The 11764-nt window shown below is 50.3% G+C and overlaps 1 protein-coding gene across 1 annotated transcript; it reads left to right on the forward strand.

The window, feature by feature from the left end:
* The first annotated feature begins 3187 nt into the window (after positions 1-3187).
* FAM25A (family with sequence similarity 25 member A) lies at positions 3188-11221 on the forward strand. The gene is made up of 3 exons (XM_054660322.2): positions 3188-6848; positions 8800-8862; positions 11034-11221. The coding sequence occupies exons 1-3, from the start codon at positions 6776-6778 to the stop codon at positions 11165-11167; spliced, it is 270 nt and encodes an 89-aa protein (XP_054516297.1). The 5' UTR covers positions 3188-6775; the 3' UTR covers positions 11168-11221.
* The last annotated feature ends 543 nt before the right edge of the window (positions 11222-11764 follow it).

Here is an 11764-nt window from a genome sequence, read left to right on the forward strand (position 1 = left end):
GGTATTCACACTCATCAAAAGATGGATGCAGCCTAATTGTCCATAGGCAGATGAATTGATAAAATGTGGTATATACATACAATAAAATATTCTTCAGCCTTAAAAAGGAAGGAAATTCTAACACATGCTACAACATGGATGAACATTGAGGACGTTATGCTAAGTGAAACAAGCCAGTTAGAAAAAGACAAATACTGTGTTCTTTCACTTATGTGAAGCGTCTAGACTGAGTAAGCAAACTAATAGAAACAGAAAGTAGAACGGGGGTTGCCAGGGACATGGGGAAGGGAGAAAATGGGAAGTTGCTTAGTGGATATAGAGTTTTGGTTTTGTCAGATGAAAAAGTTCCGGAGATTGGTTGCATGGCAATGTGAATATACTCTACATTACCCAACCCAAGGGCTCTCCTTGACCCCTGTTCCAACTGCCACTTAGAAGTGGTTAAGGTAGTAAATTTTATGTATATTTTACCACAATTCAAAATAGAATTATTATTTTTTTATTATAATTTTTTGAGATCCCTCACTCTGTTGCCCAGGCTGGAGTGCAATGGCGCCGTCTCAGCTCACTGCAACCTCTGCCTTCTGGGTTCAAGCGATTCTCCTGCCTCAGCCTCCCAAGTAGCTGGAACTTACAGGCACATGCCACCATGCCCAACTAATTTTTGTGTGTTTAGTAGAGACGGGGTTTCACCATGTTCGCCAGGCTGGTCTTGAACTCCTGACTTCAGGTGATCCACCTGCCTTGGCCTCCCAAAGTGCTGGGATTACAGGTGTGAGCCACCATGCCTGGCTGTCAAAATAGGTGTTTTTTTTTTTTTTTTTTTTTTTTGAGATGGAGGTTTGCTTTTGTTGGCCAGGCTGGAGTGCAATGGCAGGATCTCGGCTCACGGCAACCTCCACCTCCCGTGTTCAAGCAATTCTACTGCCTCAGCCTCCCGAGTAGCTGGGATTACAGGCATGCACCACCATGCCCAGCTAATTTTGTATTTTATTTTAGTATAGATGGGGTTTCTCCATGTTGGTCAGGCTGGTCTCCAACTCCTGACCTCAGGTGATCCAACCACCTTGGCCTCCCAAAGTGCTGGGATTACAGGTGTGAGCCATTGCGCCTGGCCCCCTTTTTTTTTTCTTTTGTGATGGACTTTTGCTCTTGTTATCCAGGCTGGAGTGCAATGGCACAATCTCAGCTCACTGCAGCCTCTCCTCCCAGGTTCAAGCGATTCTCTTTCCTCAGCCTCCTGAGTAGCTGGGATTACAGGCATGCACCACCATGCCTGGCTAATTTTGTATTTTTAGTAGGTATGGGGTTTCTCCATGTTGATCAAGCTGGTTTTGAACTCCTGACCTCAGGTGATCCACCCACCCCGGCTTCCCAAAGTGCTAGGATTACAGGCGTGAGCCACTGCGCCTGGCCTGAAAAAAAATTTTAAAGTTTGAGAAAATACAAAATTTTCATAGTCTCCAAGTATTTCTCCTAAGATCTTTCCCCCTATGAGGGGGAAAGATAGTAATTTTACAATGGAGAAACCCAGCAGAAACCTGAACCAAATGAACAAGTTCGACATCATCAGTAAGAAAAACTATCAATGCCATAACTCTGATGGAATGCACTGGGATTCCACATCATTTTTGTGCTGTAATTGCCAAAAGTGCGTAACTTCAGTCCAATCATGGAAATACATCAGACAAACCCAAATCGAAGAACATTTGACAAATAGTGATCAGTACTGGTTCAAAATGTCACGGTTATGAAAGATAAGGAAAGATTGAGGAACTGTTATTGCAGTCCTACAAAACGGCGAGAGACTAAGAAATAACTAAATGCAGCGTGATCCTGGGTGGAATTTGGGAACAGAAAAAGGACATTAGTGGAAAAAGTGGTGAAACTCCAATAAGGTCTTTTGTTTAGCGAATATGTTCATTTTAAATTAGTTAAATTATTTAAATATATTTAAACATTATTTAAATGTATTTAATTAAATTAATAAAATTGGTTATTTTGTGAAATAATTTTAATATAGTTAAATATGAGAATGTGCATTTCCTGGTTCTGATCACCGTACTGTGGCTATCTAAGAGGTGAATGTTCAGGGAGGCTGGGGGAGGAATAAATGGAAATTATACTATTAAGTTGGAAGAGAGAAACCTACCCCATCAGTCACGAAACCCTCACATTCATGGCAGTGTGTCGGAGGTTCCAGTATGAATGGCATTTCCCAGATGTCAGCGCTAGGTCCTGTGGAGGGAGTGGGGCTCCCTGGGAATCTAGTGGAGAGCATTCGGGTCTCCCTTCCTCAGGAGCCTGCCCTTCCTGCACAGAAGCGTCAGCCTCACCTCTGTACCACTGCCCCTCTGCCTCTCAGAACCCACTTGGCTTCAGGAAGATTCTACTGCCAGCCTCCTTTCCCGGATACAGCCTCCGGGGACTCAGCCCTGCCTTCCCAAGTGTTCCCGCCTCTCTTGGGAAGGGGTGCTCTCAGATCCCACACCGCTGGACTTCCCCGGGCACCACCTGCTCCTTCTTCACTTCTCCAGCTCTGCATTCTCACTCTGAGGGTCCTCTCCTGCTGGGAGTGTGTGTTGCTGGCAACAGTGAAGATTTCCCCCCTGGGTTGCCCCCCATGCCCTGTTCTTCTGCACTTCCCTGGCTTCCTGCGTTGGTTCTGCTGGTGTCTCCTGCTTTTGGGTTTACGTGGCTTCCCAGCTTCCTAATTTCTCTGAAGTTGAGTTTGATGTGTGTGTTGATGATGGGCTTTTTCCTGCTCCTCCTCCTTCTCTTCCTCCTCCTCCTCCTCCTCCTCCTCAGTCTTGTTGTTGCTCCATATAGTTTCCAGAAGGAGAAAAGGGACACTGTAAAATTAAGCTGCTGCAGGCTGGGCACAGTGGCTCATGCCTGTAATCCCAGCCCTTTGGGAGGCCGAGGCAGGCGGATCACCTGAGGTCAGGAGTTCAAGACCAGCCTGGTCAACATGGTGAAACCCCATCTCTACCAAAAATACAAAACTTAGCAAGGCGTGGTGGCATGTGCTGGTAATCCCAGCTACTCGGGAGGCTGAGGCAGGAGGATCTCTTGAACGCGGGAGACAGAAGTTGCAGTGAGCCGAGATCATGCTACTGCACTTCAGCCTGGGGAACAAGAGCGAAACTCCATCTCGAAATAATAATAATAATAATAATATTAATAATAATAATAATAATGCCATGTTTCTATCAGACCCAGAAATCCCGCAGAGTGAGCTGGAATTCTGTTTCTCTGTTTCCCCTCCATACCCACTGGCTCCTCTCTGCCCACTCCCTCTTGGACTGCATCACCAGGGTGCCTCACTGTCTGGCCCTAGTGGAATTCAAACAGTGGAGGATGTCATAGGAGGTGGGAGAGAGAGAGGAGAGGTGGTTATTCGCTCAGATTCTTCCTTGCTGGTTTGGCAGTGGCCACATCTTTCTACTGATGGCTGCAGCTCCTGATAATCCTCCTCTACCGCCACAGCTCTCTTTGGGATCTGTGGACACCTTTCCTGTCCCTCTAGACCCAGGGAGATAACAGCTCCCACTCTTGCTGGTCCAGGACATTCCTCATCTCTTACTGGTTCCCTTAAATCTGTCCACACTTCTGTGAACAGCCCCTTTCCTCAAATACCCATTCCAATATGTCCTCTGGCTTCCACCAGGAGCCTGACTGATACCCACAGGTGGGTGAATGCTGGCGTGCTGCTGGGCCCCTCTTCCTCTGGTGACTGGCCAGCCAAGTCTCCAGGAGTCTCGTTAGGGTGGGCAGGTGGTGGGCACAGCACAAACTGTGAGCTCAAATCCACAGAGCAAAAGTGGGAGAAGACACTGGCAGGATGGACTGCCACAAAACTCTTGGCATTCGTGACGTCTGTCCTTTAAATCACGCAAGGCATCATCATGCTTCAGACATGAGACAGCCTAAGTATTTAAGTATTTCAAATAAACAAATTGTTTTTCAGAATTGGTCATTGCTAAGTTGGCAAATTGCTATTGGAAACGTTGGCTGTCCTTGACTCAATGATTCAGCCAGCTAGTCCCTTGCCAAACTAGTTTGTTGGGCAAATTCCACCTTGAGAATTTATCTGCTCCTGTCAAAGCCAGATTCTCCCTGCCTGAGGGGAGGCTGGACTTGACCTTCTGACTCAGGATATGCTGACTTGGGTCCCTAGGTCCAAGGGCGGCCCTCTTGGGCCCACTGTGGGCTGGACCTCTTCCATGATGGGGTGGTGGAGGGCAGGCCCCACCTGATTCACACTTGACCTCATCCAGGCAGGTGAAGTTCCCTGCAGGAGTCACCTGAGCCCAGCCCCTCAGACCAGGATCCATCCTGTTTAGGAGGATTTGGGGCTATCTCATGTTCTTTGGCTAGAAAGGGGTCCCACTCTTAGGGGTCTGCCGTCTGTGGGGCACAGATGGCTTGCTGGGGCCCATGGACTGGGCTGGGTGGACGGGAATCTGGTCACAGCAGCAGCGGCTGGAAGGCCAAGAGGGAGGGCACCAGGGTCTGGGACCCATGTCTGGTCCTGGGCCTCCCCGGGCCTCTTGCCTTCTCCCCAGCAGGCATTTGGGATCTGTGTCTAGACCCAACCTTGCCCAGAAGGCCATGGTGTGTTGTCATTAGAATCACAGTGCTCACACCAAGGCAGTGCATTAAATTAGCAGGGCAGGGTCTCATGGGCAGGGGACCATGTGGAGGGGGTGGGGGGAAGGACAGTTGTCCCCAGAGGCTGCGGTGGGCCTGGCTCTGGTCTGGGCAGTGGGCCAGGGTCCTGCTGTGTGGCTGAGCTCTGACAACAGGCTGTCTGGGTCTGGTGAGCTCCTGAAAGCGGGGACTGGTGGAGAGTACCCTAGGGTGGGAGCTCATGAGGAGGGGGTCTGTGGGGTCTGGAAGCCATTCTAGAGCAGGCAGATGACATTTATCAGCGGAACAGGCATGGAAAGGACCCTTGTGTGAGTGGAGGACACACAGCCTCAGAAGAAACAGGGAAGGGGCTTTGACAGGTCCAGGGAGAATCCCTGAGGTTTCCTAGAACAATTCCCACCAGCCATGTCCCAGGTGTCCCCCCATCCCCCAGGCCTCTGCAGTGCCAGCCCAATGCCCTGGGCAAAACATCCTGGACTCTGGCTGTTACAAAAGGAGGACAGGGTCATCTGGACCCGCCTGAGCTCCAGGCCCCCGACTTTCACAGCCCCTTCTGGGTCCAGAAGTTCATACGTATATAAATGAAAAATGTGCAAGAATCATATTATTGTATTCTTTTTCATAAAGAGGGCCCCTCTAAATTGTTTAAGCCCCAATTCACCCCTGCCCAAAGGAGATAGCAATGGCATGTGTGGGGCCGTAGTCTTGAGACCCAGAGGTCCTGCTGCCCACAATACCCACTGTCCACCCTAGGGGGACTGGCCGTAGCCCTGGAGCCCACAAACACCATGCAGGAATGCAAGAGGGTCTCAGCTCCCAAGTCCCAGGCTGGGAGGGCCCACAGTCCAGTAAACTAATCAGGCCCCAACACACCCAGGAGAGCAGCTCCAGGAGCCTGCATTGAAGAGAGAGCCTCAGACCCCTGCCACAGGCCTGCACCCCAGAAGTAGGAGGATGGGAAGAGCTCTCCTTGGCTCCTGGCCAGCGGAAGTCACATTCCCCAGCCCTCTGGCTCCAAGGCAGCCTCACGTCCCAGTCACTCCTTGGCCCACCCTACCGGTTGGTCAGAGCTCACTGCCAAAGGGCACCTCAGTGATGAGTGGAGGGAACAGGTGTTTACCAGGAGCTTGCATGCTTTGTCTCAGGGACGATTAGTGACACAGCCAGGAAGGCACGCTATCCCCATTTTACAGATGAGGAAACGGAGGCTCAGGTTGGGCTGGTGACTAAGGGAAGCAGCATGTGGCAGGTGGCTTGAGGCATGTCTGTCCATCATGAGTAACTAGGGAGCAGCCCTGCCACTCCTCATGCGATGCACCAGGAGCCAGGGAAGCTGCTTTCTAGGGGATTCTAGCTAAGGCCAGAAGCATCTCCCTGAGTGGTGGTGGAGGCCTCTGTCTACTCCTCCAGGACTGCCAGGGGATAGGAGGGCACTGCTGGCCTCACAGACACTCTTGGGTGAGTGAGCATCAGCTGAGCGAAGCCAGGTGACTACACTTCTGCCCAGTGCTGTGCCCCCCTCTGACTCGGGCAAGGCACCACCCTGAACGCCCCACCCTGTCCCATGGAGGCCGCAAACTGCTCTGCAGAGCCAGGGTCTCCAGGAATGGGGAGGGCAGTCACCCTCACTCCACTTGTGTTCATGACCCAAAGGACTGCCCAGGTCTCCAGGCCCATAGAACCCCTAAACCTCTTACTAGGCCACACTGGGGACCTTGAGCAGCAGGCTTGGAATCCTAGGCCTTGTCTCCAGGTACATATCAGTACCCAGGCTTGGGAAGTTTTGGTCTCAGGGGGGCTGGCACTCAGGCCCTCTGCCTCAAGGAAGAGGCATGTCCAGATCTCTCCTGTCCAGCCCTGCTCCCTGCCCCTATCCTTCACGGGGTCCCTAGGACAGGGTAACAGAAGCCTCAGGCTGTCAGGGGATGCTGCCACCCCAGTGCCAGGGTGGCTCCGCCCAGCCCCTTCCTGCTGCCGCCCTTGCTGACTCACCTGTCCAGCCTCCTACTGGGCTGGGGCGAGGGCTTGTTGTCCCAGAGCCTAGACAGGCACCAGAGGCAGCTATAAAAGCATGTTGGGCCAGTCCTCAGCATCCTAGTTCACCACTGTCTGCTGCCACACGATGCTGGGAGGCCTGGGGAAGCTGGCTGCCGAGGGCCTGGCCCACCGCACCGAGAAGGCCACCGAGGGAGCCAGTGAGGACCTGGGGCTCCTTTCTACCTGGGCTGGGGGGATCTGGGGCAGACTGGGTCTGTGGGAGGCGGATCTAAGTAGGCAGGTGAGGACCTGGGAGGAGGCCTTGGCCCCTCAGGAACCCTGGTCTCCTGCTCTACCAAGTCAGCACGGAGTTGAGGGGTGCAGACCTGGGGAGGTCTCCTGGGGGCAGGGCATGAGTCCTGGTGCTGGGTGAACACTGGCAGCTTGGACCCTTCCCTCTGGAAATCTGGGGAGCCTTTCTTGTCAAAACAGCCTATTCTGAATAACCTATGCAGGAAAAGGAAGATGGATTTTTATTTTTACCATAACTTTAAAGCTTCAAAGATTTCTAAACAAGTCACCAAGTCTGTTCAAAGTCAAAAAGGGCATTTTCAATTTCATCCAAGTCCCCTAAAGCATGTTTATTTTTATTTTTATTTTTATTTGAAATGGAGTCTTGCTCTGGCACCCAGGCTGGAGTGTAGTGGTGCGATCTCGGCTCACTGTAACCTCTGCCTCCTGGGTTCAAAGTGATTTTCATGCCTCAGCCTCCTGAGTGTCTGGGATTACAGGCACCCACCACCATGCCCAACTAATTTTTATATTTTTAGCAGAGACAGGGTTTCGCCATGTTGGCCAGGCTGGTCTCAAACTCCTGACCTCAAGTGATCCATTCCTCTTGGCCTCCCAAAGTGCTGGGATTGCAGGCGTGAACCACCGCACCTGGTCCCGAAGTGTATGTTGTATTCAGAGGTCAGCAGCTATGTGTGGGGAGGCCCAGCCAGGCCCCACTCATGGGTCATCGTGTGAAAAACAGTCTTGCCTGAGTTTGTGTCCTCTTTCTAAATGGCAGCAGACGCGTATTTTGTTTTTGACTCTGCAGCTGGTGTGGACCACCTGCTTTAACCTTTCACTAGCCTCTGAGTTTTGTATGATTCCTGTTGGGAGAAAAGCTGAGTGTTGGGAGAGAAGCTGAGGCAGGGCTTGCTAGATTTGCTGGCTCCTTGCTTCTAGCACTCCCATTATCTCAAGTAGCCATATGTTTCTCATTCACTTGATACACTGTTTCCTTTCAACCTCCACATCCTCACCACCTGGTTCTTTGTTAGATCACCAATAAATAACGTGGGTTCCCAGAACTCGGGGCCTTTGCAGCCTCCACACTTGCGATGGCGCTCTGCTCCCATTTTCTCTCTCAAACTGTCTCTCATTCCTTTGACTCCGCTGGACTTGCCACCCCCGTGACCTGGTGTTGGGTCTCATCACCCCAACAGATTCCCATTCTAAAGGTGAGGGAACCAAGAGGTGGAAGGTAGAGTTAGAATAAGAACCATTTCTTCTGACTCTGAAATCCTTCAGTTCTAGCACGCTACCACCTACACTTTAAAAAACTCTGAATTAGGCAGAGAATTCCCTTTTGTTGGAGGAATTGCTTTGAGAGACCTGGTTTTACTGGATGAGGCTTTGGAAACCAACCTGAGGCAGGCGCTAGCACATCCTGAGAGGGGTGTGACCTGGCACACAGGCCCAGACTGGGCTTCATGTCTCAGCTGGCAAGATGGCCTGCTCATTGCCATTCCAGGCCGGGCAGGGCCAAGGGGCTTCAGGGACCCATGCCCTCATGGGGCTCACTGAGCTCGTCTCCCGGCAGCCAAGGCCCTGGTGTCTCCGAAGGAAGCCAGCTGTGGGGGAAGGTCCTTCTCATGAGCCAGTCTGTCCTGGCTGGGGGTGGCATCCCAGAGCCCCATCTAGGATGTCCAGGGATGTATAGGTCCATTGTGAGGATAAGCCAGCACTGAGCCCTCACCCTGGACTGGGAGGGCAGTGGGCCTGCTCTGAGCCCTCACCCTGGACTGGGAGGGCAGCGGCTCTGCTCTGAGCCCTCACCCTGGACTCGGGGGCAGCCGGCCTGCTCTGAGCCCTCACCCTGGACTTGTCTCCTCTGTTCAGTTCATGCCGTGGAGGAAGTGGTGAAGGAGGTGGTGGGACATGCCAAGGAGACCGGAGAGAAAGGTACAGCTGGCTGAGGTCGGGCAGGGAAGGAGGGAGGGAGGAAGGGAAGCTAGGTGCTGGGCCAACCTGTTCTTTGACTAACCAGGTCAAACTCTGCCCCTAATGTTGCAGCCTTTCAGAGCCTCTTGGCTGGGGCAGTTATCTATGCTCATCAGAGGCCACAGACTGTACTGCGTTAGGGCACTGTCTAGATGGTTCTGTCTGTGGAATAAGAAGACAAAGTCACACAAGACTATGTGACAGCACACTGGGACAAAACATTTAACATGGCAGGGCGCGGTGGCTCACGCCTGTAATCCCAGCCCTTTGGGAGGCTGAGGAGGGCGGATCACAAGGTCAGGAGATTGAGACCATCCTGGCTAACACGGTGAAACCCCGTCTCTACTAAAAATACATAAAAATTAGCCGGGCATGGTGGTGGGTGCCTATAGTCCCAGCTACTTGGGAGGCTGAGGCAGGAGAATGGTGTGTATCTGGGAGGCAGAGCTTGCAGTGAGCCTAGATCATGCCACTGCACTCCAGCCTGGGCTACAGAGCGAGACTCGGTCTCAAAAAAAAAAAGAAAAAAAAAAATTGCTGGGTGTGGTGGCTCACGCCTGTGATCCCAGCACTTTGGGAGCCTGAGGTGGGCAGATCACGAGGTCAGGAGATCCAGACCATGGTGAAACCCCATCTCTACTAAAAATACAAAAAATTAGCTGGGCACGGTGGCGGGCGCCTGTAGTCCTAGCTACTCGGGAGGCTGAGGCAGGAGAATGGCGTGAACCCGGAAGGCGGAGCTTGCAGTGAGCCGAGATCACGCCACTGCACTCCAGCCTGGGCGACGGTGTGATACTCCGTCTCAAAAAAAAAAAAAAAAATTTAACATATAAAATTCTATGTTAAATGTTAAATTGATGTGTGTGAGCTATGAGTAGAACTATGTACAAAGCATGTGTATATCTCATTCCTTTTCAACAAAATAGATTCCAGGTAGATGAAGGACTTAAATGTACATAAATGAATTTATTAACTTACCAGGAGATAACCATCTTAGCTCAGGCTGCTATTATAAAATACCATAGGCCAGGTGCAGTGGCTCACGCCTGTAATCCTAGCCCTTCAGGAGGCCAAGGTGGGTGGGCCACCTGAGGTCAGGAGTTCAAGACCAGCCTGACCAATATGGTGAAACCCCATTGCTACTAAAAATACGAAAACCAGCTGGGCGTGGTGGCACATGCCTGTAATCCCAGCTACTCAGGAGTCTGAGGCAGGATACTCCCTTGAACCTGGGAGGCGGAGGTTGCAGTGAGCTGAGATTGCACCACTGCACTCCAGCCTTGGTGACAGAGCAAGACTCTGTCTCAAAAACAAAAACAAACCATAAACTGGGCGACTTAGAAACAACAGAAATTTATTTCTCACACTCCTGGAGGATGGGAAGTCCAAGATTAAGGAAGGCACTGGCAGATTTGGCATCTGGTGAGGGAGTCTTTCTGGTTCGTGGATGGGCCCAGCTCTGTCCTCACATGGTGGAAGGAGCTAGCTCTCTGTGGTCTCTTTTATGTGGGTGCTAATTTCAACCTCCCAAAGGCCCCACCTCTTAATATCATTACATTAAGACTGAGGATTTCAACGTATGAGTTTTGAGGGGGAAGACATCATAAACATTTAGACATAGTAATAACATAAAAGACTTTGGCCTAATCTTGGAGAGGGGAGAATCTTTAGAACTATGACAAAAAAATCAGCGCCATAAAGGAAATATTAAGTAAATTTGACAATCCAAAACTGAAATTTTCTATAGCCAAAAAAAAAAAAAAACTATAAGCCAAGCCAAAAGAAAAATTACACACTGATGAAAAATATTTGTCATAAAAATGATAATCCAATATAACAACCCAATATAAAAATGGTCAAAAGACATAAGCAGGCATTTTCCAGAAAAAAGGATAAGCAGGCAATGTACCCATGAGTAGATGCTCAGTCTCACTCACAGTTGAAGAAATGCAAGTTGTTGGGGAAATTAAAACCAAATTCAAATTCATTCTGCGGTAATCCTGCTGCCCTTGGTCCCATCGGGCCACTCCAGAGACTAATCCATTAAGATGGCCACATCCCACAGGCCACTCAAGGGGACACAAGTTCAGCGGGTGGATCACTAGGACATTCTTCCTCTTTCTTTCCAACAGCCATTGCTGAAGCCATAAAGAAAGCCCAAGAGTCAGGGGACAAAAAGATGAAGGAAATCACTGAGACAGTGACCAACACAGTCACAAATGCCATCACCCATGCAGCAGAGAGTCTGGACAAACTTGGACAGTGAGTGCACCTGCTACCACGGCCCTTCCCCAGTCTCAATAAAAAGCCATGACATGTGTACATTGAGCGCTGGATTTATTCCCATTTGGATGGAAACACTAGGCAAAGTATTTTCTTGTTGATATAACATATTTTACATATTTATGGAGTACATTTAAGTATTTATTACATGCACAGAATAGTGATCAATCAGGGTGTTTGGGGTGTCTATCACCTTGAATATTTGGTATTACTATGTGTTGGGTACATTTCAAGTCCCTTCTTCTAGCTACTTTGTTTTTTTGTTTTTGTTTTTGTTTTGAGACAGAGTCTTGCTCTGTCGCCCAGGCTGGAGGGCAATGGTGTGATCTCGGCTCACTGCAACCTCTGCCTCCCAGGTTCAAGCAATTCTCCTGCCTCAGCCTCCTGAGTAGCTTGGACTACAAGCGCAGGCCACCACGTCCGGCTAATTTTTATTATTTTAATTTTTTTATTTTTTAAATTTTTAGTAGAGATGGGGTTTCACCATGTTAGCCAGGCTGGTCTCGAACTCCTGACCTCAGGTGATCTGCCTGCCTGGGCCTCTCAAAATGCCCAGGGATTATAGGCATGAGATACTGTA

The sequence above is a fragment of the Pan troglodytes genome, chromosome 8 (genome assembly GCF_028858775.2).
Source record: "Pan troglodytes isolate AG18354 chromosome 8, NHGRI_mPanTro3-v2.0_pri, whole genome shotgun sequence".
NCBI classification, from domain to species: domain Eukaryota; kingdom Metazoa; phylum Chordata; class Mammalia; order Primates; family Hominidae; genus Pan; species Pan troglodytes.